The sequence below is a fragment of the Camelus bactrianus genome, chromosome 18 (assembly GCF_048773025.1).
Source record: "Camelus bactrianus isolate YW-2024 breed Bactrian camel chromosome 18, ASM4877302v1, whole genome shotgun sequence".
Lineage (NCBI taxonomy): Eukaryota > Metazoa > Chordata > Mammalia > Artiodactyla > Camelidae > Camelus > Camelus bactrianus.
This window is the reverse complement of record NC_133556.1, coordinates 34,242,545-34,269,525: the sequence shown is the minus strand read 5'-3', so window position 1 is coordinate 34,269,525 and position 26,981 is coordinate 34,242,545. Positions and strand designations below refer to the sequence as shown.

General features: G+C 53.4%; 1 protein-coding gene across 20 annotated transcripts in view; it reads left to right on the top strand.

Moving 5' to 3' along the window:
- The window catches only part of LOC105074257 (uncharacterized), a 140,108-nt gene extending 113,442 nt beyond the window's left edge, over window positions 1-26,666 (top strand). For 7 of the 20 annotated variants that reach the window (XR_012500430.1, XR_012500428.1, XR_012500424.1 and 4 more), the window contains 21 exons: window positions 820-982; window positions 3,154-3,275; window positions 3,842-3,982; window positions 5,569-5,682; window positions 5,782-5,910; window positions 6,530-6,691; window positions 7,912-8,076; window positions 8,568-8,736; window positions 9,157-9,341; window positions 9,572-9,664; window positions 9,840-10,044; window positions 11,340-11,524; window positions 11,604-11,701; window positions 14,470-14,654; window positions 16,227-16,432; window positions 16,560-16,728; window positions 17,352-17,461; window positions 17,733-17,849; window positions 17,991-18,132; window positions 21,839-23,861; window positions 24,329-26,665. Coding sequence is in view for 6 of the 20 variants with exons in the window: in XM_074346798.1 (XP_074202899.1) it covers window positions 820-982; window positions 3,154-3,275; window positions 3,842-3,982; window positions 5,569-5,682; window positions 5,782-5,910; window positions 6,530-6,691; window positions 7,912-8,076; window positions 8,568-8,736; window positions 9,157-9,341; window positions 9,572-9,664; window positions 9,840-10,044; window positions 11,340-11,524; window positions 11,604-11,701; window positions 14,470-14,654; window positions 16,227-16,432; window positions 16,560-16,728; window positions 17,352-17,461; window positions 17,733-17,849; window positions 17,991-18,132; window positions 24,329-24,333 (2,865 nt within the window). In the remaining 14 variants the exon portion in view is untranslated. Of the gene's footprint in view, window positions 1-819; window positions 983-3,153; window positions 3,276-3,841; window positions 3,983-5,568; window positions 5,683-5,781; window positions 5,911-6,529; window positions 6,692-7,375; window positions 7,482-7,911; window positions 8,077-8,567; window positions 8,737-9,156; window positions 9,342-9,571; window positions 9,665-9,839; window positions 10,045-10,730; window positions 11,525-11,603; window positions 11,702-14,449; window positions 14,655-16,226; window positions 16,433-16,559; window positions 16,729-17,351; window positions 17,462-17,732; window positions 17,850-17,990; window positions 18,133-21,838; window positions 23,862-24,328 lie in introns of those variants that run through there. The other 13 variants (XR_012500427.1, XR_012500423.1, XR_012500429.1 and 10 more) reach the window with 12 other exon arrangements.
- The last annotated feature ends 315 nt before the right edge of the window (window positions 26,667-26,981 follow it).

The following is a 26,981-nucleotide window of genomic DNA, read 5'->3' as shown; positions in this document are numbered from 1 at the left end:
GGGCAAGAATGACAGTGTCTTGGACCAAGGTGGGGGCAGTAGCGATGGGTTTTTAGAGACTTTTAAGAGTGAACCCCTCTTCTCCTCCCCACAAGCGTCCCCCTACAGTGCCCTTGAGCCACCCTCCACCTGTGGCACCCACCGGCAGGGAGAGTACCCTTTGCTGAGCCTTTGCACAGGCTGTTCCTTGTGCCTAGAATGCCCTTCCCTGCTTTGTCCACCGACTTCTTTCTCTGTGTTCCTTGGTCCCTTGACTATTCTTGTCATCTTGTCTCACCATTTCTGTCTCTGTGACTCTCCCCACCAGCTGGGGAAACCTTGAGGGACCAGAACCAGTCTTGGTTACCTTTCTACCCTGACGCCCAGCACTGGGGCAGGAATGTACTACCTGCTCACTTAAAGGTTTACAAACTCCTACTACCAATGGCAGTGGCGCCCACATGGCACCCTCCAGGGGTCTACCCCTCAGCTGAGCACACCACTCCCGTTATCTCACCATTGACACTGTTATTCTTACCCCATTTTATAGACAAGGAAACTGGGGCTCAGAGAGGTTAGGAAACTGGCCTAAGGCCACACAGCTCAGAATTGTGGAGCCGAGAGGTAGCTGTCCTCTTTACAGGGGGCGTCAGTCTCCTGTTTGTCGCACCCCTTCCACTCCCACGCACTCCTCCATTACATTATCTGCCCAGCCTAGTAAGCCATTAAGCTCCATAGACGTTCCTTGTGTTTTCTCTCCTGAGCGCTTCTCTTCTTTCTTACCCTAAGCGGGAACGTGGGCTAGGCTCCCGGTAACCCAGCTCCATCTTCCTCTTCCAGCTCAGCACTCTCCCTGGGGAGCTGGTCCTGCAGACCTCATACGAGCGAGCCCGTGGCACCTGCGTCCTGCACCACATGGTGCTGTGGGACAGCCAGGAGGTGGCCCTCAATGGGAGCCTCTCTGGGCCCTTCCTCAAGCCCACCAGGACTCTCGGCCTGCAGGGTGAGTGTCCCAGGGGTGCTAGCAGGGGTGGCCTGTTCACCTGCTCATTCACAGTACCATCACTGAGCATCTGCTTGTCCCAGGAGCTGTTCCAGACACTAAGAATCTATCAGGAAGTAAGATGGTCCAGGTCACCACCCGCAGGGAGGCAGGCAGTGAGCAGAGACACGCACTGAGCAAGAATGTCAGGGTGTTTCCACAAATGAGAAGGGCTGTGAAAACAAATGGGGTCTGGTTTGGGGGCATGGGTCTCCCCCAGGTGGGGTGGTGTCACCTATCTCAGGAGGTGACATTCATGACAGGAAGGAGCTGGCTGTGGTGGAGCTCTGAAGAGAGAGACATTGCAAGCAGGAAGGACAGTAGGTGCAAAGGCCCTGGGGTGGGAATGAGCTTCATGGCTGGAGCAACAGCAGTGAGGCCAGTGGGGCTGGAGAGGACAGAAGGGAAGAGAAGTGGGGAAATGAGCCAGGAGAGGTCGAGGGATCCAGGTCACACAGGTTCTCAGCCCCTGACGAGGTGTTTGGGTTTTACCTGAGTGTGATAAGACCAGAGGGCTGGGCTAGCGTGTGGAAGTGGTGGCAACCCCGAGCATCCTCAGTGGAATTTCGGAGCTGAGGCTGACGGACTAAAGGCTGGCAGTGGAGGTGAGTGCTGTCCCATGGGGCCTCCCACAGTGGCACCTGTGACCTTTGAGGTTCTCCAGGAAACAGCCCCCCAAGAAGGGGCTGTGCAGACGCTCAGACTGTCACTTTGTGTTGGAGGAGGCCCCTTACACAGAGCAAAGCCTGACCTGCTGGCCTGCCAAATGGGAGGCACAGCACACGGCTTACTGGGTAGCCCAGTGGAATTCCCCAGGGTCACAATTGCTACCCGTGTGCCCTACAAGGCAGAGGAAATGAGATGATCCTTAGCTTGCCAAGGGTGTGTATGTGTGTGTGCACACTCAGGGGGCCTAGGGGTGGGCTGAGCAGCTCATGGACCCTGCTGTGTGGTTACAGAGTGAAGGAGGTGGCAGATCAGGAGGTGTTGGGGGGGGCACATAAGCGTGGTCAGCGTTCCCTGGGCTGATGACAGGATGACACCTTGAAAACCAGTTAGTGCCACTGTCTCTGGGCACAGCTTCCCAGAGTCTGTACAGGGACTGGAAGCACCCCTTCTAGGAGGCTCAGAGGGCACCAGGGTGTCTGCAATGGGGTCTTGAGTGGACTCTTGCTCTGGGGTGGGGGTCTAGGAAGGTGGGACCAGTTGGTGGCTTCACAAAGTGGGGTGAGGTGGTACAGGAGGTCAGGGCAGCTGGACTCAGCCCTAGGGGATGAAGGAAGAAAATCTAGGGCAAGGAGACTATCTGCTGTGAGGTCTCAGCTACAGGGGTACCACCAGTGTCACACCCCAAGGTGGAATGAGAGCAGAAGACAGCAAAGTGTGGCCAGGTGGGTGTGGGGCATCCCAAGGGGCCTGGGTAACTGTGTCAGGGACCTGAGAGTGGCATAGGTAGGGGACTGTATCAGTCAGCTGTTGCTGTGTAACAAATGTCTCAAAACTCATCATTGCTCCTGAGCGTAGGGGTCAGCTGGGCAGCTTTTCTGGTCTTACTCAAGCATCAAGGTCAGCCCCAAGTTGGGTAGGTGGTGTACTGGTCTCGGCTGGGCCTTCTAACTTGTTTGGGGGCTGGCGATCTGTCAGCTGGTCTAGGACAGCCTTGGCTGAAATGTCCAGGTGCTGTTCTGTGTGGCGTCACCATCTGGCAGGCCAGTCTGGGTTTGTTCTCGTGGTGGCTGGGCAGAGGTCCCCGAGAGCCAGTAGGGCTCTTAAGTCCTGGACTGGGGGTTGGCGGTGTCAACTTCACCCAATTCCAGAAGCTAATCACAAGGCCAGCCCAGGTTCAAGGGCCAGGGGAACAAATTCCACCTCCTGATGGAGGAAGTACGAGGCCTCGTAGGTGTGGAGATTTGGGGCTCTCACAGGGACATCGAGGGACAATGTTGAGTGGTACAGGGACAAAGTGAGGGTGGAGCTTCTGAATTTTGTGCAGGTTACCTCAGCATGCGGCCCCCAAATGGTTCCCTCCCTGAGTTGGTACCTGTGTCAGCTCAGAGTCACCTGCCCCCTCTCCATCTCAAGCTGATGTCCTCAGCTCATGCGCCTGCCCCTCCCTGTGTCCCCCCACCCAGTGGAGCTCACCCACGCGCTGCCCTTCTCCCTGCCGCGGCGTTGCAGCCTCCGCCTGTCCTGCGAGCATTCTCGACGTGGCCACCAGGATGCGCTGGTCGTGGGCTGGGATGGCGAGGACCAGGTAGGCACGCCGGGGCTGGAAGGAGACCCAGGACTCCCACTCTGCAGCCTGAGCTGGACAACTGGGTCAACCTGGCAGGGCTTGGTCCCCAGGGGACCACAGGAAGGTCCCTGGGTGGAGGGAGGGTCCTTGGGTCCCAAACCACCTGAGTAATAACAGGAAGACCCAAGGCTGACCTGTACCGAAGGCCTCTCATGTGCCAGGCACGTCAGCCCCATTTCTAGAAGCTGAGAGGGAAGCTCAGAGAGGCACGGTGACTTGCCCAGAGTCACGCACCTCCTGGAAGACAGTGCTGGGTTTTGAACCCATGAAATGCCTCCAGTGCCTCTTTCCTTCGCCACCACGTGTCCCCCCAGTCCCATCTTTGTCACAGGCTTATCCCCTTTGGCTCCTCTGCAAGCCTCAAGTTACTCCTTTGCAAAATGGTCTGAAGCCCTTGGAGGGGCTCCCACAGGGCTGGAACCTTGTGTTCAGAGCCAGCGGCCCTCACACCCGAGGCCTTGATGGAGAACGTTGTCTGCCCTGGGTCAGGAAGGGGCCGGCCTCTCAGCCTGTCCCCTCCCCAGGTGGTGCTCTCCTCCTCTCTGCGGCTGGGGAGGGGCGCGCTGGCCGCCCACCTGGCTGTGGCTCACCCCTTCAACCTCTCCTGGCGGCGTGCTGAGGCCAGTGGCCTTGCTGAGAGCAGGGGCGGCAGGCAGAGCCGGCAGGTGAGCAGGGAGCATCCTGGCGGCCCTTGGTGTCGGAGTCTTGGGGGTCTGTGAGCTGCATGGCTGAGCCCATGGGTGGGGCATCTGGGACCATGTGCAGGGGAAGAGGATACTGTGTGCTCATCAGTGACAAGGATGCCTCTGGAATCAGATTCCCGAAGCTTGGGACCCTCGGGGGTCCTTCCTTCCTTTCTTCACTGATCTCTTATTAAGCACCAACTGTGTGCCAGGCACCGCTGAAGCACAGACACAGTCCCTGGATGGATGGAGCTCACGTGGCAGTGGGGGGAACAGCTTAAAAGCACATCTAATTCATCATTTATGTGCTTGTTTGTTTAGTCAGTAACTGCTGGGGTTGGAGCAGGGCGCTGGGCTCTGCATCTAACTGGGAGGCTGTGGGCAGCTCACAGCACCTCTCTGAGCCTCAGTTTTTTCCTTCTGTGAAATGGGAGAGAGCAGGCCAGTGTGTGCCAGGCAAAACAGGCAAAAAGACCAAAACTCAAGCAAATGAATGACTACAAAATTAATGTTGTGATAAGCACCATGAAGAAAGTAAGGAGGATGCTAAGAGAGAGAATAATTGGGGGTGGTGGTGGTGGCTGCTTTAGATGAGGTGGTCAGTAAGGGCTTCCTGGAGGAGGTGGCTGGTCAGCTGAGGACCTGTGGAAGAGGAGGAGCCGCCTGTGGCAAGCTGGAGGAACAGCTGCAGTCCAGGCAGAAGAAAGAGCAAGTGCAAAGGCCCTGAGATGGGAGCAGGCTGGGTGCTTCGGGAAGAGCCAGAGGTGATTACGACCAGAACAAAGTGACGGGGTGGGGCAGGTGACAAAGGAGATGAGGTCGGGCAAGCGGGGCAGACTGGGCAGGGCCCTGTCTTAGCTCAGGCTGCTATGGCAAAATACTACAGGATGGGTTGTGTAAACCACAGACGTCTGTTTCTCATACTTCTAGAGGCTAGAGTCCAAGATCAAGGTGCCAGCACAGTCAGGTTCTGGTGAGAAACCTCTTCCTGGCTTGCCGCCCTCTCACTGTGTCCTCACATGCCAGGGAGAGAGCTTTCTGGGGTTCCTTCTTATAAAGACACTAATCTCGTCCTGACCTCCCCCCACCCAATCTAAACCTAACCAGCTCCTAACTGGCCCTACGTCTTAATGCCATCACACTGGGGATTGGGGCTTCAACATAGGAATTTCTAGGGGGGGACACAAGTTAGTCCATAGCAGCCCCATGGGCCCCAGTGAGGGGCTCAGATTTCATTCTGTCTTGGGTAGTGACAAGTCTGGATGTTGAGAATGAGGAGCTTTCCATCAAACACTTCTAGCCTCCTGGGCTGAGCGTGGTTCTGAGCTCTTGCAGACAAGAGCGGGAGGAGGGGGCAGTGTCTCTGCTCCCCCCACACCCCTTCAGTCCCCTGGAGGGGTGGGCAAGGGCACATTAGCTTCTCCACCCCCCCCACGCCCCCTCCCACCAGCCTTTCTATCCCCCCCACCCTCTTACCCACCTCCACCCCCCACACACAGATGGGGGCATCAGCCTCTCCTCCGCCCTGCCTCTCCCCTCCCCCTGCTACCGGCCCTATTTCCACGCAGGTGCAGCTTGCCTGGAACGGAGGGCAGCCTGTGACTGTGCAGCTCACCTGGGCCAACAGGTCGTCGGCGCACAGCACCATCTGGGATGCTTGCCTGGCCGCCTCCCAGGGGCAGGTAGGCACTGGCTGCGTGGCTGGCCAGGCACAGGGCTTTCCCTAACTCCGGGCCCTGTGCTGGCCCCCACGTCACATACTCCATCCTCTTCCCCGTCAGCTCCAGGAAACCTGGGGCCTGGGTGCCCTCAGGGCCTGTGGGGCCTTAACACAGTCCTCGACTGTGTTCAGTGAGTGGCTCGATCTGTCCTGGGACCGGCGCCGGGTGCAGCAGAGCCTGACATATGAGGTGAGGCCTGGGGAGCGGGGTGGCCCCACCCACTGCAGAAAGTGCTTGGCTCTGGGGCCAGATGGTCCTGGGGGTAAGTGCGAGCTGTGCTGGGGACCCTAGGCAACTCATTTCTCCACTGTGAGCCTTGGTTTCCTCATCTGTGAAATGGGTGCAGTAATCCTTCCCTGACTGGAGCAAGGCGCACAGCACGAGGCAGGCACTCAGAGAGCAGACAGGGAAGGAGCTAGTGATGCCAGCAGGCTTCTGGGGACGGATGGGGAGGGGTGGGAGCTCAGGTTCCCAGAGGTGTCAGGTCAAGGTCTCCCCAGCATAACCACCTGCCTGGGGCACCTGATGGGGCCACATGCTGCTCTGCAGACCCTGGGGCAGGGACAGGGCCATGGAGAGATGGGGACAGCTAGCCCTGAAAGTCCCTTGCCCCTTCTGAATCTCTTTAGGCCCAGTCCCTCAGGCTCCCTGCTGGGAGCATAAATGTTGCAGTGAGGCTGCCCAGGGCTCTAATAGTGGCGTTTCTGGCACCTGTTCTCCTCTCATTGAGAGTCTCCCGAATGCAGCTGGCTGTGGGCATCCTCTCTTATGAGACGAGCCCCCATCCCATGGTGCTTTCTCATTTCAGAGGCACCAGCCATCCCGGCCAGACAAGATCCGCGCAGAGGCCAGGCTGGAGCACGTCCTCACGGCCTCCTGCGCCACGCAGAGCTTCCGGGGAGACGTGGAGACTGACTACACTCGCTGGCTGCGCCATTCCCTGCAGCTGGGGCTCTGCCGCCTCCCCAGGGTGAGTCTGTCTGGGGGAAGGGTCCAAGGACCCCGGGGAGGGAGGAGAGAGGAGGGTGCCCACCTGGTCACAGCTCTGCCTGTGCTGCTGGGCGGTCACGGGCCGGGCTGTCTCCTCTCTGAACATCCGGTGTTTCGTCTGAGGGATGGAAGACACAGGAGGTTCCAGCACAGAGAGTGAATGTGAGATTTAAGACGTGACACAGGGAGAGTGCTCAACTCGTAAACGAAAGCTGCTCTGGTCCTCATCATTGTCAGGGGGAGTTGTTGGGACCCCTTCCCCCAACATTTCCCCTGGGGTTGTTAGCTGGTTGATTGGTCTTTCATTCCTTCCATCTTCGCATCCATCCATCTGCCCACCCTCTGATCCATCCATCCCCACATCCTCCCATCTCTCCCTCCATCCCAGGGGTTACAGACTTTTTCTGTAAAGGGCCAGATAGTAAATATTTTAGGTCTTGCAGACCATATGGTCTCTGTTGCAACTACTCAACTCTGCCATTGTGTCATGAAAGCCACCATAGATGATATGTAAACAAATGGGTATGGCCATTCTCAATAAAAATATATTTACAAGAACAGGCAGGGAGCGATTTGGCCCATGAGGCATAGTTTGCCAATCCCCAATCTGTTTATCCGTTCCCTCAGAAAGCATCTGTGGGTCTTATGCCAGGCTCTCTTCTAGGTGCAGGGACAAGGATGGTGAAAGGGACAGACCAGGTGCCTGCCCTCCTGGAGCTCACAGTCCAGCGGGTAGAGGAAGATAAACAAGATGCATGATATGCAGGCAGGTGTGGTGAAGGTGGTGGAGGAATGAAGCAGGGAGAGTGGACAAAGGATTGCAGGGGGCCTTGCTGACAAATGCAAACTGCACCAGGAGCAGCCAGTGCAAAGGCCCTGTGGCAGGAGCATACTGCTAGTGTTTGAGGAACACAGGGTGGCCCTCATAGAGCAAGGAAGTGAGGTTAGGAAGATAACAGAGACCCATAAGACCTGCCAGAGACTGGTTTCTCCTCTAAGTGCAGTGGGAAGGCAGAGGCTTTGAGCAGGGGGATAATGTCTGATTTGCTTTTTTTTAAGGTCAGTCTGGCTGCCAAGTGGAGAAGCTGGGGCAGAAGTGGAGGCTATTTTGAGTCTTAGCATGAGACCAGGGCATGTTGAGGAGAGGACGCTGTGTACCTGCACCTCTCTGACCACTGACACCTCACCCTCTCGTTCTAGGCCCTCTTGGTCTCTGGGGAGCACACCCTGGGTGGTGGTAGGCTCCTGCTACACTCCAAATGCCAGCTGGGCCTTGCCCCAGACCCAGACCACGGCCTGCACCTCAGCCTGACCCTCCGCAACCACAGCAGGCCCCGAATGCCTGACTTCTCTGGGGAATTAGAGGTGGGTGGCTGGGTCGAAGCTGCCCACCCCAATGTCAAGATGCCCTGGTGTCCCTCTGTCCCTGTCTGGCCAGTGGACCACCATTGCCTGGGCGGCCCTGCCATCTCGTGGCCACTCCTGGAACTGCAGGCAGACACCGGGTAGAGACCAGAGTTTAACTGTAGGTGGGACCCTCCCGGGCCAGGCCCCAGCCCTGAGACAGAGCGCCCCTGCTGCCCCAGCATGAGCCCTTTCTATAACTGAGAGGCACTGACTGGACTGCTGGGGTTTGAATCCCAGCCTAACCTCTTCCTAGCTAGCAACTTGCATCCCCTCTGTGCCTCGGTTTCCTGTACCTATAAAGTGGGGTGTAGTCATTCCACCTACACTACCCCCGGTGGGATTAATATTGCAGGGTTAAATATGTTAATATGTGGGCTTGGAGCCAGCAGGGGCCAGAGGCCAGGGGAAGGGGCCCGGCCCTACTCAGGCCTCTGCCCTCCCCCTCCCAGCTCCGTGGCCCCAAGGCTCAGAGGCTTGGTCTGCTGGGCCGGGTGTCCACCTCGGCTTCCCAAAGTTTGATCCAGCTGGAGGGAAATGTGGACAATGGGGACGAGAAAGTGAGGCTGTCGGTGTCCCAGGCCCCGAACTGCCTCCAGGCCTCAGTGGCCCATGAGCAAGGTGAGTGGGGGGGCCTGGTATGGCTCAGTGGCTGGGGCAGGGCCCCAGCCTGGCCCAAGGGAGGACAGAGATTGGGGTGCTGAGAGCTTAGAAGACAAAGGAAACCCTGAGAGGGCTTCACGGCACCCGCAGCGTGGAGGCGATGCTGCTCCCTGTGGCCGCCTGCGTTGACCGTGATGCCAGGAGGGGGGACGAGGTCCAGGTGTGTGGACAGAGGTGGGCAGAGGCTGGGGACAGGGAAGAAGCCAGGCTGCAGGGGGTTGAGGAGGTTGATTTAGGCAGACCCTCAAATCTAGGGCCTTTGAGACTGCCCAAGGGCAGTGGGGAGCTACAGAAGGCTGTGGAGTGCAGGGGGAGCAGGCAGCTGGGAGGCAGATGGATGAGTCCTGGGTGCAGCAGCAGGTCCCGTCCTGGTCCCAGGGAGCCAAGAGGAGAGCGTGGTGCTGCGGGCCTGTGCCCACCGGTGGACGGCTGAGGTAGAGGCCCTGCTCCAGGACAGTGGGCGGCCTGTCCAGCCCCTGGGGCGCTTGACCCTGCAGGCTGCCAACCAGAGCCTCCGCTTGGCCGCACTCGGCTGCCAGGGGACCCTGCTGGGCCACATGGAGGTGAGAGGGCTGGAGGCTACTCCTACTGCCCCCCCAACCCAACCCCTTCCCCCACCCCGCCTAGCAGAGGCCACAGCGCCAGGATGCCTGAGCCCTTTGGGCCCAGCCATGCTGGGAAAACCAGAGGCAGACGTCCAGTAGTGTGGCAAACATCCTTGGGCCCTACTGCTGGCACCAAGTGTGTTCTGTCCTTCATTCCCACGAGCCCCAGCCCGTCCCTCTGTCCGCAGTCCCGGATTGCTGCTCTCGGGTCCCAGGTGCAAGCTCGGCTGGAGGAGAAGATCCGCAACTTGGACGCCTACGTGAGAAGGTTCCAGCGCCTGGTGGGTGGCACTGGGCATCAGGGCACACTTGGAGAATGTGAGGGAGGACGGGGGGGAGGGACCTCTGTATGGGGTTACCCCTCTGGCCCATCCTGGATGCCCCTCAGACACAAGACGGTCTTTGGAGCTCTCTGTGCTCTAGACCCTCCCATTGACCCTCCATCTCCCTGCCCAGATGCAGCCGACAGGCACCCTGGACAGTGCAGCAGGCCCCCTTCCGTGGCTGTCCCGGGAGGGCCTGGGGGCCGTGTGGGGGAGTGGCCGGGCGGTGGCCACACTGTGGGGCCAGAGCCAGGCCAGGCAGACGCTGATACAACGTGTGCCGCTCTACCTGGGGAGGCTGCAGGCGGGGCTGGAGCAGCTGCGGAATGAGCTGGAACGTGAGTGCACCCAAATCCATGCCCAACCCCAGGGCCCCTGCCCCCAGTCCCCTCACACTTGGCCGGGGGCACTAGTTCAATCAGAAAGGCCACCTGATTTCTGGCGGGCCTGCAGCCCAACTTCATTTAGACCCTCTGCCTTATTTCTCATGGACCCTCTGCCTTATTTCTCTTTAAGTACAACGTGTTCATTCTTGTAGGTCTCCAAGCTCTTATCCCTCATGCCCGCTGCCTTATTTCTTTTGGGACTGCCACCCGAGTTTCTCCAGTCCCCACCTGATTTCTTCTGGGGATACAGCCTTATTTCTAACAGGCTGGCCGCTGTAGCATTCCGGGGCTACTTCGGGCTCTGTGATGATAAGCGCCAGTGAGGCCGTGCAGGGGGCTAGGGATTCTGCCTGGGTACTGACTAGCTGCTGTCCTGAGCCCTCCTGGCGGTGCTGGAACCTCCGGCCTCTCCCCCGTCCAGGAACACCAGGGCTGACGGCTGGCCCAGCGTGGAGCCCCCAGGACCCTGCCTGGCACCAGGGCGGGTGTCCTTATGACTGACTGCTGCTTGGGCCAGACTGGCTGTTAAATGTCCTCTCAGCCCTGCTTGTGCCTCTGTTTCGGAATCCCAGGGCCGCCCCCAGCCTAGCGGATTCACTAGGACTCCCAGTTCTCAGCAAGGCTGTGATTTGTCACAGGGAAAGGATACAGGTCCAGGTTGGCAGAGGACCATGTGCAGGACGAAGGCCGAGAGAGCCCAAATACAAGCTTCCAGAGTCTTCTCTCCCAGGGGGCACACAGGATGGCCTCAACTCTCCAGCTTTGAATTGTGACAACACCTGTCAAACGTCCAGCAGGGGAGCTCGTTGGAGACCCCATGCCCAGGCTGTTCCCGGGGGGGCGGCTGGTCACACAGGAGCCTCTGCTGGGCACAGACTGACCTTCCAGACTCGCAGAAGGAAGGGGTGTTCAGCCTAAACCACACTGCCTGTGCCGTCCAGGCACAGCGAGGCCCCCTTATCCGTGCTGGGAAGGGTGGGGACCCTCCTGAAATCCAGGCTCCCAGACGCCAGCCCAGGGCCGACCCTGTGAACAGGCCTTTGTGGCGGGAAGTCCCAGGCTCGCGGGGCTATTTTCCACCATCTCTAGTGCCGCCACCTCATTCCAGGTCACAGGCTCTTTATTTCTTGGAATCCCTGGTCGTCAGGGGGCTGGTTTTCCTGTCTGGGCTTGGGATGCAGGCTATGGCATCTTCCCTGTCCCCAGACCCCGGGAGGCCTCACGGTGGGCTGTGGCTGCCTCTGCAGGGCCCCTGGCCACGCTGAAGGACGCTTACTTGGAGGTGACACTGCGGCCCTTGGACGAGGTGTGGCGGGAGCGGGCCGAGGAGGCCATGCAGTGGCTGCAGGCCTGGGTGTCCCGGATGCCGGGGCCCTGGGTGTCCAGGCCCATCGGGGCAGCACTAGAGTCCGTGAGGGGCGCCCTGGAGCTGGTGAGGTGGGGCGAGGGGGCGGAAGGCGGCCCTGCAGGCGGGGATGGCGCTGCTGGCTCTCACACCCCGACCCCTCCAGGCCGCTGAGCAGATGCTGTCTTGGATGGAAGCCGTGATCTCACAGGCACTGAGGAGGCTCTGCAAACCCTTGCTGGACCTGTACCGCTTCTCGGCCAGGTGACTTGGATGTGTCCCTCCCTGAGGGGCTGCCCCACCCCAGGCACCTGCTGGATGCCTCCATCTCATTTGCTCCTCCCAACAGCCCTGCTACAGAGGCCTTCCCAGTACCCATTTTACAGATGAGGAAACTGAGACTTAAGACTTCATTCCACAGGTTATCTTAAGAGTATGCCCTCTAAGCAGGCGTTGTTTTAGGTGCTGCAGATGCAGTGGTGAACGGGACAGATCTGGCCATCATGGAGTCCATGGGCGACTGGGGAGATGGTCACTGAAAACAGGGACTAGGTTATTGACCCCAGGGGCCAGCACACCTTTCCTATAATAGACCTGAGAGTGAAGTGTTCCGGCTTTGTAGCCAGATGGTATCTCACATAGCCTTTGTTTATTTGGTTTTGTCTTTTAAAGAATCCTTTAAACATGTAAAAGATATCCTTAGCTTGCAGGCTGTCCAAAAATGGGACACAGGCTGGATTTGGCCACAGGCTGTAGGCTACCAGCCTCTCAGCTAGTATGTTAGGTGCCAAATGCTACAGAAAAAAAAAAGACAGGACAAATGGGTTGAGGGAGGAGCGCTGTAAGGAACATGGCTGTGGTCGACTTCAAGGAGAAAATAGCATTTGCACCAGGGCTTGAAGGGTGAGGGAGCGAGCCGTGTGTTCTTCACGGGATGAGAGTTCCAGGAGGTGCGCACAGCCGGTGCAAAGGCCCAGGGGTGGGGATGCACCTCCTGCTTGATGAGTATGAAGGAAACCAGGACGGCTGAAGTGCAGGGTGGAGGATTCAGAGTTAATGGGGTTCCAGGCAGCCCGAGACCTTTGTCTGTTACTCAAAAGTGGGAACTCTTAGGAGGTTTTGAGCCGAGGAAGGACATGATCTACCTTTCACTTAAAAAGATCCCTCTGGCCCCCCGTGTTGAGAATGAAGACTGGGGACAGGAACGGGGAGCATAGAGGTAGGGAGCCCAATTTAGAATGGTCCTGGTGGTGGTTGTCCAGGCGAGACAGGAGAGTGGCTCTGTGAGCAATGGCAGCTGTGGAGGGAGTATGAGGTGGTCAGATTCTGGATGTTTTCAGGATAAGCCTCTAGGATTTGCTTACAGACTGAATGAAGGTGATGGAAGAGAGGAGCCAGGATGACTCCAAGGGTTTTGGCTTTGACAGCTGTTAGGATGGAGGATCTGTTTATGCAGCAATGGGGATGATGAGGGTGGGGGGGTGCAGACTGGAGCTTTGCTAGTTTTCTATTGCTGCTCTAGCAAATTACTGCAAATGCAGTGGCTTAAAGCAACAAATTTATTCTTGTGTCGCTCTGGAGATCAGAAATTTGAAATGAATTTCAGGTTCCTCCCAGAGGCTCAGGGGAGAATCATTCCTTTACCTTTTCCAGCTGCCTGCCTTCCTTGGCTCATGGCCCCACTTCCATCTTCAAAGCCTAGAGTGCAACGCCTTCTCGCCTTTAACTTTTGTCCTTATATCTCCTCTCTGACCCCCCTGCCTCTCTTATAAGGTCTATTGTGACTCCATTGGCCCACCTGGATAATCCTTCCCAAAATCCCTAACACAGTCACACCTTCAAAGTCCCTTTGGCCATCTAAGAACGCAGTTGTCAGTCACAGGGGCTTGCATGTCTTTGGGACCGTTGTTCAGCCTACCATGGTGGGAGTGGGTGAGCTTTTTTCTGGACCTGTTCAGTGTGAGAAGCCATCAAGACCTTCCTAGGCAGCTGACTTGGAAGCCTGGGCCGTAGAGCAGTTTGGAAGTTGTTAGAGAAGTTACTAGCCAGCCTCAGTGACAGGTCATGGGGAGGCCCTCCCGGGAACGGGGGCCTAGAACCGTGACAGGTCCCTCCTCCACAGCTGGCAGCCTCACAGCGGGCAGCTTGAGCTTGAATCCAGCTCTAACTGGGGCAACCCTGGATCGGCTCTTGTGTCTGAGTTTCCCCTCCTGATAGGAAAGGTGGGGCGTGTAAATTCCTGCCCCGGAGCTGGTGCCCAGGCTGCTGTCAGAACGTAGGCTACTGGTGAGGCGCTGCAGGCAAGGCAGTGTTTTAGTTCAGATGCAGAATGATGGACCAGACACGGCTGCTTGAAAAGGGAAGGGGCTGCTGGGGACACAGTGGGATCCTGTCCCTGGGGGTGTCCCAGCACAGGGTCACAACTGGATGCTGGTGCCATAAGAGGAATTCAGGCCACCTCCTGCCCCAAACTGCAGGTTCCCTGGGCTGCTCGGGGGGAAGGTAAATGTCTCCTGCCCCCTCCATTGGCCCACCTACAGGAGGGTGTGACGCATCCCTTGTCCCCTGGGAACCCCAAGGTGGCCTGGGTCTCCCTGCACCTTCAGATCCCCGGGGTCGACGGGACCAGTCTTCTACGTCCCTAGAAAGTGCCAGTGTCCTCCCTCAGTGCGGAACCTCTGGCTCCAGGTTCCCTTTGGCTCTGACCTCCTGCTTCTGCCGATACCCTTGCTGCCCTCATTGGTCCCTCGGGATCCACACACAAGGCTGTCATCCGAGGCTCTCGGGGACAGCACATACATTCGGGCCCCAGCACGAGATCAGACACCTGCATCCTTAAAATAGGATGGCCAACCTCCACCCCATTATACCCCCGCCCAAAACAAAGCCCGTTTCCTCCCTAAGAGGCTGATGGTCTGCAGAGGTCAAGCTTATGCCAGACTTCCACGTGGCTGTTCTGTAGCTGCAGAAAGTAAGGCTCTGACAGGCTCAGCTTGGGCTGGGGTCTCCCAGCTCCTCCGTGCTCCCTCCAGGGACCGCTCAGTGGTGGTGACGCTGCCGCTGCTGCCTGTGGGAGACGAGCCCCTGGATGTGGCCCGCGTGACCAGCCACCTGGTGGAGGAGAAGCTGCTGCGGCCGCTCCGAGAGCTGTACAGGACCAGCATGCTGGCTGGGTACCACCGGCTCAGACGCCACCTGCAGGGGAGCCCCTCTGGATGTGCGTCCTGCCCCGCCCTCCTCCCTGGGAGCCCCTGCGGGATGCGGGAGGAGGACCTGGCAGGGCAGACGGACAGTGGGATTGTTCCTCGGTCACCCAGGGAAGGCTTAGCATTGCTGTGCTGGGCCCATCTGGTCCCCAGCTGAGCCCAGAGGGTACTGGGCTTCCCAAGGTCAAACAGGACTAGGGTGGGGCTGCAGATTCAGGCTTTCATCCAGAACAAGAGCCTGGAGCGTGCAGGGAGGTGTGGTGAGTGGCTGAGGGCTCCAGGCCAGCTTCCTCCCGGCGGACCCTGCAGGAGAAGCAAGAGGCAACCCTCCAGTTGTAGCCAGAAGCCACTATTGAGTCCAGACTGTCGTCAGGCAAGGCCTGGAGCTGCAGGCAATGCCGGGACCCGCTCAGGGGGCTTGGAGGCCCTGGGAGTTTGCCTCGGTCCTCCCCTGGGTGTGCTCTGGTGAGCCTTCGCACCTCTCTGGGACTGGAGCAGGCAGCGTGGCTCACTCGTGTGGTACCAAGCATGTACCCTGGGTGCCGGGGAGGGTCTCAAGTCGGTGGGCCGTTGTGGCTCCCAGGCCTTGGCAAGGGCTGGTGTGTAGTGTGGGGTCTTGTGATCGCCCAGGTGGGAATGCGGCGGCTCGGGTGGGTGGGGGGGTGCCCTCCTAGAGTCAGGGTACTTATCCACTATGCAAAGGGTTGACTGGAAACAGCCTGGCCTTTCGGTTCCATATGTGTGACCTGGGGCTGGCCTGTGACCTTCGGCTCTGACACCCTGTGAAGCCATCACGGCCAGTAAGTGGCAGGTACCTGGTCCTGGCGTGTGTTCAACAGGTGGTGATTCTCTTATCCACTCCCCACCCCCGACCTAAGCAGCGGTGATGGCTCAGAACCAACCCTCTCTGGTGAAGAGGGCAGAGCCCAGCCAACATGGCACCTCCTCCTGTTGGATGGAGCCTTTTGCCCCATATATGTGTGTATATATATAATTTTTAACGGTGAATATGTCTGTCTCCTGCAGTTGCTTCATTGAGATCTAATTCACATACCACCCAAGTTGCCCATGTAAAGTCACCGATTCAGTGGCTTCTGTCTCTTCACAGAGGCGTCTATCCATCGTCACAGTCAGCTGCAGAACATCGTCATTACCCCGCATCCCTTAGCTCTCAGTGCCCCCATCCCTTGGCTACCCCCAGCCTGCTTTCTGTCTCTGTGTCTGATAGCGTTTGCCTATTCTGGACACTGTGTGTGGACGGAACCGTGCTCGTCTCTAATGGGCTTTTTGCTCAGTGCAGAGTTTCCGAGGCTTACCGTGCTGGAGGGTGTACCAGTCCTTGGTCCCTTTTTATTGCCAGCTTGGCTGTAGACTGTTCATCTTGGGGCACCTCTAGACCTCAAGTCATCTTGAAGCCCAGGGTTCCTGGGAACAGACACCCCCTTCCCCACATGGGACTGCCCCTGAGGACACACGGGCCAAGGAACAGGACCTGGACACCCTGGGGTGCCCCGGGGGCTCAGGGCCCCCATGCAGTGGGCACAGTGGGCCCTGCTCACCTGCCTCTGGCCTCTTTCCCCCAGACCATGCTGTGGTGGCTGGGGCCAGGCACGTGGTGACCTTTGACGGCCGGGTGTGGGGTCTCAGCACCCACTGTGGCAGCCTGCTGCTGGCCAGGGACTTCGCTCACGACACGTTCTCACTGACGCTGAGCCGGGCAGGCTCAGGGCTCACGTCCCTGACTGTAGCGCTGAACCGCAGCACCCTGGTCTTCTACCCCAGCCTGAAGGTGAGTGTGCGAGAGTGGGAGGGGCCGGCCACCAAGGACACAGGCCGCCCTGTGGGCTGTCACGCCCGCATGCCTGTGCCCCGTGGAGCACGTCACCTGTCCTGCTCAGCCCCTGTCTGGCCCACAGACCTACAGGCTGTACAACAACTCCCTGCCTGGGGAGAGCTGTCTGGACCTGGTTTTGCCTCCGCCTCCTGCCAAGACCAGGATCGAGCTGAGCAGTGAGGACGGCGTCTCCATCGCCTGTGACGTCCAAGCCGGCCTCTGCAGCCTGACTCTGGGCGTCTGGCAGCACGGTGGGTTTGGGCCCCTGCTGGCAGCTTTAAGCCAGGGCGGGGTCAGCTTCCAGGGCTGAGACCGACAGATCCCGGTGGACAGCACTCTGTGTCCTTGGGAGGCTGGGGGCTCGCAACCGGAAGAGTCAAAGGCTGTCTCTCCCACCTTTGAGCTCCTGCACTGGGACACTCCTTACTCCAGGGGCAGCGCAGCTCTTGATGCAGCCCTGCTGGGTGACTGCGGCCCTGCTTCAGGCGCTATAATACACACAGTCCGAGCCTCTCCGCGTGAGCCTCCCACTGTCGTCCCCTGGGACAGATGGCCCGACCGAGGTTAATTTACTGGCCCCTGCTCCCACGGCCATGAGCCCCAGAGCCGGGCTTTGAGCCCAGGGCTGTGGCCCCGCGTTTCTCCCCCTTCTCTGGGAACACCTCCCGGCCACTCAGGATGGGGATGCTGGACAGGGGAGGCCTGGGGCGGAGCACAAATCTTTCCTCAGTCCCTTTTCTCCTCTCCCTCTGGTGAAGATTCGGAGGGCTGGTGTTGCAGGGGTCAGGCGTGGAGGGCGTAGGGCTTAGCCAGACCCACCACTGACCCTGTCCAGCAGGCTCTCATGGCCTGCCCTCCCTTCCCTGCCCCACAGGCCTGTCCGCCGGCTTCCTGGGCACCAATGACAATGAGGCAGACAATGAGCTGATGCTGCCGGACGGCTCGGTGGCCAGCAGCCTGGAGGAGTTCACGCTTGCCTGGCAGGTGAGCCGATTGGCAGCCCTTCCCCCTCGGGCTTGGGCGTCATCACTAGGGCACGCCACTAGGGGTGGAGATTGGAAACAGGTGTGGTCAGGTGTGCCCTGGAGCAGGAAGGGTCTGTGTGGATGGGCCATGGACCAGAGCAGGGTGCAGGTGTGGCCCCCATCCGAGCCGAGGGATGGTTGTCCCCTCTCAAGGCTGCTGCACCTGGTGGAGCTGCCCAAGAGGAAAGAGGTCCAGGCAAGAGGCCTGAGTCTTGGGTTCATCCCGCCAGGTGGGTAGTGACTGCAGGGCCGTGGAGAAGACTCAGCTGGCATGCCTAGGACAGAGCCCCACCTGCCAGGCTTTCTTCCAGGACCCCTACTCCAGCCTGGGGAACTGCTTCGGGGTGGTGAGTGTGAGGCTGTGGTGGCCATTCAGCAGGTGGACCACGGGACAAAGAAGGCCCTTGCCCCCGTCTAGCCTACACCCCTCCTCTGTGCTACTCCCAAGAGTGTGGTGGGCAAGGACACTGACTGCAGCTCGATTTCAGGTGGACCCCACACCCTTCCTCAACCTGTGCCTCCAGGACACCTGTGGCACCCAAGAGCTCCAAACTGCCTGCACCCTGGCGGCCACCTACATTCACCTGTGTGCCCGGGGATTCGTGCCCATGGACCCTCCTCCACAGTGTGGTAAGCTGCATGGCCAGCAAGCACTAGGACCCCTGCCTTCCAGCCCAGAGGGAAAACCAGGTCCTTTCTCTTAGCTCCTGCCAAGGGGATAGGCACTCAGTTGTCATACAGTGAGCTAATAAGAGTCAAAACAAAGCTATGTGCAAAGGAGTACTTACTAAGAAAAAGAGGTCCAGCCACGTCTAGCAAGCCCTGTGACCTCTGGCACAGGAGACAATAGCTCTGGGAGGTCAGGCAGCTATAAGAGATAGTCACCTCCTGAAAACTTATAACCACAGACCTGCCATTAGGAGGTTTGAATGTACACTCTACAATGGGTGCATGTGTGCCCAGGGGTCCCCAATGTCATGCGTGATTCCTGTGGCTAAAGCCCCACTACACAGACACGGAAGTCAGCAACTGCACCAGACCACAGCAGTGTAACCCTGTTAGAAGTACCCATAACACTCATGAAAGAACAGTAAGGCAGGCTTTATTCGGGGATCTGTGGTGATAGGTATAGGGGTCCACTGCAGTAGGGGGAGAAAGACTGGGCTCAGCTCTTAGTCCAACAGGGAAAAGGGGGGATTTATAGTCCAGGAGCAGGGTGGGGATCAGGGGATGGAAAATTACTAAGAAGAAACATCAGGGGTGAGGGAGATTCTGGCTAACCTGGCCTAACAGGATTCTTGCTGAAGGCAGGCCACGGTGATGAGACATCACCAGGTGAGGACTCCTATCAGATGTCGAGGTGATCAGCTGTGGAGGGTGGGAATTCTGCTAAACTGACTTAACAGAATTCCTGCCAAAATTGGACAATGCAGAGATGACAATGGAAGCCTAAAAATCAGGGCCTAGTTGAGAGGAGTTCTAAGAAGCCTGAGTAGAGTTTGGTCAAGGAGAAAATCTTTCTCCAAAATCTTTGGATGCTAGAATTAGAGATTATCAAAGATAACTTCTAGAAATGAAAATATTCCCTGAGATTTAAAACTTAACTAATGTTCTCTTCTGCTGTTGATTCTGTTAACTGGAAAACCCGATTAAATGAGAAACAGGGAGACAGGGCCCAGACAGAGTAAATCTCTGGAAACCAACTCAAAAAATAGAGGCCTTGAGACTCAACAGAGACTTTAAAATAACCATCTTAAATATGTTCAGTCAGCAGGAGAAGAAGGATGGGTGGGCAACTAAGTGAAACCAGGAAAACAGTATCTGAGCAAATTGAGAGTATCAGCAAAGACGTTACAAAGAACCCAAAACATTCTGGAGCTAAAAAATACAATAATTTGTGCTGCCTCCAAGAGATGCACTTTAGATCTAAGGACACACATAGGTTGAGAGTGAAAGGATGGAAAAAGATACTCCATAGAAACAGTAACAGTAAAAGCACAGTCCAAGAATGAATAGAGAGGCAAGCAATAAAGAACTAGAGAACTTGAACAACATGACAGATTGAGTGGACCTAACAGAGATGTACACAGTACTCCACCCAACAACAGCAGGGTATCTGTTTTTCTCAAGTGCACACTGAACATTCTTCAGGATAGACCACATGTTAGGTCACAGAACAAATCTAAATAACTTTTAAAAAATTGAAATTATACGAACTATTTTCCAGTCACAGTGGAAACTAAAAATGGCAGAACTGGAAAAAAAATCACAAATTGTACAAAATTAAACAACATACTCAAACACCCCATGAGTCAAAGAAATCACAAGGTTAATTAGAAAATATCTTGAGACAAATGAAAATAAAAACACAACATACCAGAAGTATGGGCTCTAGAGAAAGCAGTGCTAAGAAGGAGATGTATCGTTGTAGATCCCTCCATTAAAGAAGAGCACAAATCAACACCCTAACTTTACTCCTTAAGGATCCAGGAAAAGAACAAACCAAACCTGAAGCTAGCAAAAGGAAGGACATCATGAAGATTAGTGCAGAGATAAATGTAGAGAATAGAAAAACAAGAAAGAAAATAATGATCCCAAAAGTTGTTTGTGTTTTTTTTTTAAAAGATCAACTGAATTGACAAATCTTTAGCTAGATAGACTAATATAAAAAAAGACGACTCAAAAGTCAGTAAAATCAGAAATGAAATAGGGGCCATTACGACTGATTTTTACAGAACCAAAAAGGATTAGGAAAAAGTACTATGAACACTTGTATGACAGCAAATTGGACAACCTAGATGAAATGGACAAATTCCTAGAGATGAGATATATAACCTGCCAAAGCTGAATCATGAAGAAACAGAAATCTAAACAGACTTGTAACTAGCAAGAAAATTGACTCAGTAATCAAAAATTTCCCAACAAAGAAAAGCCCTGGGCCAGATAGTCTCACTAGTGACTTCTATCAAGCATTTAAAGACTTAAAACCAAGCCTCCTCAAACTCATACCAAAAAATTGAAGAGGGAACATCTCCAAATCCATTTTATGAGGCCAGAATTATCTTGATACCAAAGCTACAGACACTTCAAGAAAACTACAGAATAATACCCCTGATGAACATAGATGCAAAAATCCTCAAAAAAAAAAAAAAAAAATACAGCTGGCCCTCCATATCTATGGGTTCTACATCCACAGATTCAACCAACAACAGGTTGGAAATATTAAAAAAAAAAATCCATACTGGCAAAATTTACATAGCATTTACATTATATTAGGTATTATAAGTAATCTATAGATCATTTAAACTATACAGGAGGATATATATAGGTTATATGCAAACACTATGTCATTTTGTATAAGGGACTTAAGCATCTCCAGATTTGGTATCTCGGGGGGGGGGGGGGTCCTGGAACCAATCCCCATGGATACTGAGGGATGACTATATTGGCAAACAGAAATCAAGAGCACAGGAAAAGGATTCTACACCACAACCACGTGGGGTTGTTCCTGAAATGCAAAGACGGTTCAACATAGGAAAATCAATGTAGTATATACCACATTAGCAGAATAAAAGGGAATAAAAAACACACGATCTTCTGAAATTGATGTAGAGAAAACATTTGACAAAATTCAGCACCCTTTCATGATAAAAATACTCAACAGTCTAAGAATAAAAGGAAACTACCTTAACATAATAAAGGCCACATGTGACAAGCCTGCAGATGATAACGCCATATTCAATGGTAAAAGACTGAAAGCTTTTCCTCTAAGATCAGGAGTAAGACAAGGATGCCTACTTTTGCCACTTTTGTTTAATATAGCATTGGAAGTCCTAGTCAGAACAATTAGGCAAGAAAAAGAAACAGAAAGCATCCAAATTGTGAAGGAAGAAGTTTTCTCTGTTTTCAAATGACAGGATCTTATACATATGTAGAAAACCATAAAGATTGAAAAATTTTAAAACCTTGTTAGAATTGGTAAACAAATTTGGCAACATTGCAGAATATAAAATCAACACGCAAAAATCAATCGTTTCTATACACTAACAATGAGCAATCCAAAAAGGAAATTAAGAAAATAATTCTATTTATAATAGTATCAAAAAGAATAAAATACTTAGGAATAAACTTAACTGAAGAGGTGAAAAACTCTTACATTGAAAACTACAAAGCACTGCTGAAAGAAATTCAAGCAGATACAAATAAATGGGAAGATAGCCCATGTTCATGAATTGGAAGACTTAATATCATTAAAGTATGAATACTGCTCAGTGATCTAGAGATTTAATGCAATTTCTGACAAAAATCCCATGGCTTTTTTTTTTTTTTTTTGCAGAAATAAAAAAACCTACCTGAAAATTCATACGAAATCTCAGAGGCACCCCAAATAGCCAAAGCAATCTTGAAAAAGAACAAAGTTAGAGGACTCACACTTCCTGGTTTCAAAACTTGTAACATATGCTACAGTAATCAAAACGGTGTGGCACTGGTGACATACAGACCAAAGGCATAGCAAAGCCCAGAAGTAGACCCTTGCACATATGGTCAAATGATTTTTGACATAGATGTCAAGACCATTCGATGGAGGAAGTAGTCTTTTCATCAAACGGTGTTGGGAAAAATGGATATCTACATGCACAAGAATTAAGTTGGACCCTTACCTTATACCATATAAAAACCTTAGCTCAAAGTGGATCAAATACATAAATGTAAGAACTAAAACTATAAAACTCTTAGAAATCTTAATGACATTGGGTTTGGCAATGATTTCTTAGTATAAAGGCAGCCTATGGAATTGGAAAAAACATTTGCAAATCTTATCTGATAAGAGGTTAATATTCCAAACACATAAAGAACTTCCACAACTCAGCCTGTTTTAAAAATGGTCAAAGGAGTTGAATAGACATTCCTCCAAAGAAGCTGTACAAATGGCCAGCAAGTACATGAGAAGATACTCAGCATCACTAATCATTAGGGAAATGTGAATCAAAACCACAATGAGATACAAACACATCTATTAAAATGGCTACTATCAAAAAATTAGAAAATAGTGTTAAAGATGTGGAGAAATTGGAACCATTGTGTACCGTTGGTGGCAATGTAAAATGGTGCAGCCAGTATGGAAAACATGTTGGCGGTTCCTCAAAAAAATTAAAAATTAAATTACCATATCCAGCCATTCCACTTCTGGGTATACACTCAAAAGAACTGAAGGCAGGATCTCAAAGAGGTATTTGTACACTCACCATAGCATCATTATTCACAACAGCCAAAAGTTACAAAGTGTCTATCAACTGAATGGATAAATAAAATGTGTGTGTATGTATACACACACTATGGAATATTACGCAGCCTTAACAAGGAAGGAAATACTGACACATGCTACAACATGGATGAACTTTGAGGACAATATGGTGAGCGAAATAAACCAGTCACAAAGGGACAAATAGTCTATGAGTGCCCTTATATGAGGTACCTGGAGTTGTCAAATTCATAGAGAATGTAAAGTGGTGGTTGCCACAGGCTAGTCTAAGTGGGTAATGGTAGTTATTTAATGGGGATCAGGTTTGCAAGATGAAGAGAGTTCTGGAGACGGGTTGCACAACCATGTGAATGTACTTAGCACTGCTGACCCGTGCACTTAATGGTTAAGTGGTAGGTTTTATGTTATGTATATTTTGCCACAACCAAGGACTTTTTGAATTAAAAAACTTTTTCTGAGCATCTACTTCATATGCTAGGCGTGGTAATACAACTATAAACACTGTACTTACAAACGCTGTAGTTATAAAAAATGAACACACTTAAAGAGACAAAATTCTAAGAGCGAGAACCAGCACAGACAATAGACACCCACAGGAATTCAGAACAGGGTTTATCTAACACAGACTGTAAATGCTGGCAGGGAACTAGAAATTATTAGAAGTGTAATATCATATCTGGAAAAGAACCAAAAATATAGTATCAACAGATGACAGAAAAGGCACTTAATGAAATTCTCTGATGCTCATATTTTCTTTTTTAAAAATTCTCTTGGCAAATGAGGATTTGGAGGGACTTTCCTTAACCTGATAACTTAAGGTATTGGGTATCCAGCCATTAACGTCACAGTTGATGGAGAAACACCAGAAGCAGTCCCTTTAAGGTCAGCAAGAAGATAAAGAGACTCTGTCTCTGCTTCTATTATATACTGTATTAATGACCCCATCCCACTTTATAAGATCAAAAAAGAAAAAGAGAAATGACATACAGGGATTAAAACTCACCTGACTTGCCCAGAGAGGGTGCAGAGGGTGCCTGGGTCTATGACCCCTACGTTGAAAAGGTCCATGCTCCAGTGTGGGCTGAAGATCTAAGAGGTAAGGCTGTTTCCTTCTGAAAGTGCAGAGAAGTCATTCAGAGGTCACCAAATGTTCTGGAAACACTTGAATGTCCCTGCTACTTTCATGACCTGGATACCCTCTCTCCATCAGGATTCAGCCCCTGAACTCCCCTTTCCCCCTAATTTGGGTGCAGCCTCCATGCTCCCAAAGCATCACGTGCTAGGGATCAGCCTTCCCCCAAGTTGGGGACTCCTGGCACCGGGGTGGGGGGCATATCTTGCTTCTCTGTTTTGCAGGTACAGGGAGCCATCTAACCACACCTGCTGCTCTTCCAAAGGGGGAGATGTCCTTTCAGTGAGAGCCACTCTAGGCCTGACACTGCTGGGCCTGCAGAGTGCCAGGGGCTGTAACAGGGGCCCCCAGCTCAATTCAGGGAAACAGAGGGCACTGCCTGCCCTCTGGGCCCAAAGCAAAGCATTACTTCTCTTCTCTTCTCTTTGCAGTTTGAGATTTTGCCTGAGCCAGCACCAGGCTGCCAAGGATTTCAGACTCACCTACCACAAACCCGTTCCATCACCAAGGTCACAGTTCTTGTCTGGGGCAGAATGACCAGCATAAAAAAACAGGAAGCTCAGAGAAGATCAGGAAAAATACAGATCCAGGAAAGAAGAGCCATTAGTCAATGATTTCAAAATGCTTTCTGGGAGCAGTAAAGCCCACACTGGTCTGGATAATTCTCCACCTTCCTCAGCACCTGCACTGTGGTCTAGGAGACAGCCCAACCCGCAGGACCCACCTCTGGAGGGAGAGAGCCATGCCAGCAACTCTTCCTGCCCAAGATGTTTATTCACTCATTCAGCTGCTGTCTCCAAAGCCTTTGCTGTATGAGCCAGACTGCCCCAGGGTCTTTCTAGACCAGGACTGGCTTCCCCTGCCCTCTGCACAGGTCTCCCCTAAGGCCTGAGGCTCCTTGAGGGAATTGATGGTCCCAAATCCCTTAATCCCAAGGCTGGTTGGGTGCTTCCCTCTTTGGGTTAGATCCTGACTCTCGGTCTCATTGTTTCAGGGGGCACTTGAGAAGGGCCAGTGGATGCTATGGGCACCTGGGCACTCAGACCCCAAGGATGCAGCCTTCAAAGCTGTTCACTTTTTGGGGGGGGCCGGGGGGAGGCTTTACCCTTGAGTTTTCAACTGAAAAATAAAGCTGGCAGAATCCAAGAAGGCATCCATTAGATTGCTGGGGTCAGCCATCCACTGGCGAGATGCGGGGTGGGCCTTGAGTGGCTGTGAAACCTCCTGCCAGTAGGGGGCCCCCAGAGCCCTCTCGAAACTGAGTTCTAGTGTCCAGATTCCAGAGTGACAGGTGAAGAAGTGTCAGCCTCGAGGAGTGGGGTGACCAGAAGGCCAGACGCTAGGCTCGGCTGTCCCTGGCCTCCCTGACCCACAGCAGGTGCTCAGTGAAGATGAGAAGAAGGAACTCTAGAGACTCTTAGCGTTTTCCGGAGTGAATGGGAATGGGGAAGCCAGAACTGCCCGTTCCCATACTCCGGAAGGAAGAGAGGGGGAAGGGGTGCCATGACTGAGCTTGCACCGTGTTGCCATGGCTACAACCAAAAGACCCCAGAGTCCAAGCACTGCTCTTTGAAAGATGTTTGCTCTCTTCTCAGACCTTATTAATAACCTGATGAGGGGTGGATGATCCCGTGTAATGGAAGAAGCAGCAGGCTCAGGGAGCCCAGGGGGCTTACCCAAGGTCACACAGCTAGCAGACGGCCAGGCTGGCATGATCTGGGCCTGTCTGCCCCCAAGGCTGCCCAGCCTCCACCTTCCCTCTTCTGCTTTCACATTAGCCTTGTGCCGCACGCAGGTGCACCTCATTTTACAGCACTTTGCAGATACAGCGGGTTTTTTAACAGATCAAAGGCATGTGGCAACCCTGCATCAAGGAACTCCATCAGTACCTTTTCTAAGAGCACTGCTTGCTTCATGTCTCTGTGTCACATTTTGGTAATTCTCAAAATATTTCAGACTTTTTCACTGTTATTATATGTATTATGGTGACCTGTGAGCTTTGATGTTACTATGACAGCTAGTTAGCATTTTTTAGCAATAAAGTACTTAATTGAGGGATGCACATTGTTTGTTTAGACACAATGCTATTGCACACTTAATAGACTACTGTATAGTATAAACGTAGCTTTTATACGTAGTAGGAAGCCAAAAACTTTGTGTGACTCTTTTGCGGTGGCCTGGAACCCAGCCCCTGCTGTCTCTGAGGTGTGCCTGCAGTCTGCCATTTACTTTGAGAAAGAGTGAAATTAACTTCAGCCGTGTCCCAAACCATAATATGTAGCGCTTGTTCATTTTGTCCTAATATGCATCAAAATGGCCCATAAGCCATGTCACACCCAGTCGGAAATTCACCCACAACCATCTGAGGTTCTGTGCTAGGCCTTGTTATTGGGAACTCTGGAGGAGGAGGGAAGGAGACAGTTCACAACGAAAGATAAATCTCTGGAATGCAGGGGCCTGAGCGGGCTGGAGACTGGGGCACCCACAGTTTGCAATGACACCTCCTGTAAGTTTCTAAATCTGTGCGACGATTCAGTGATTTCCAGTCCAGAGAGGAAACTGCAGACTTCCCAGCCTGCCTCTCAGCTCTGTCCCTCACACACTTACCGGGAACCCAGCAGTGGGCTGGGCACCGGCAGGGACCCCGGGGGGAGGGCACGTCTCCCTTGACATCACCGCCTGGCAATCTGGGGTGTGTGAGTGAGTGTGCACACGTATGTGCGGAGTTTAAAGAGAAACAGAAAGGGAATGATCCGTTAAAAAATACCTATAAATATTCATATCTACAACATACAAAGAACAAGTACAGAAAATTTTCTTTATAATCTATTACATTGCAAAATAGGTACATAAATGACTATACCTAGAATGGGTGAGGCGGTCAAAAAACCCCTCCCTTCAAATCCTGTAAAGGACAGTTTCAATGGTACAACCTTGGCAGTATGTTTCAAAAGTCTTAAAACCATTTATTCCTTTGACCTAACAAGCCCACTCCTGGGCCTTTGTCCAAAACAAAGGAGGGAAGGGAGACATGAATGATTCCAAGAGATTTCAAAATAATTTCATTACTCAAGATAATACAAA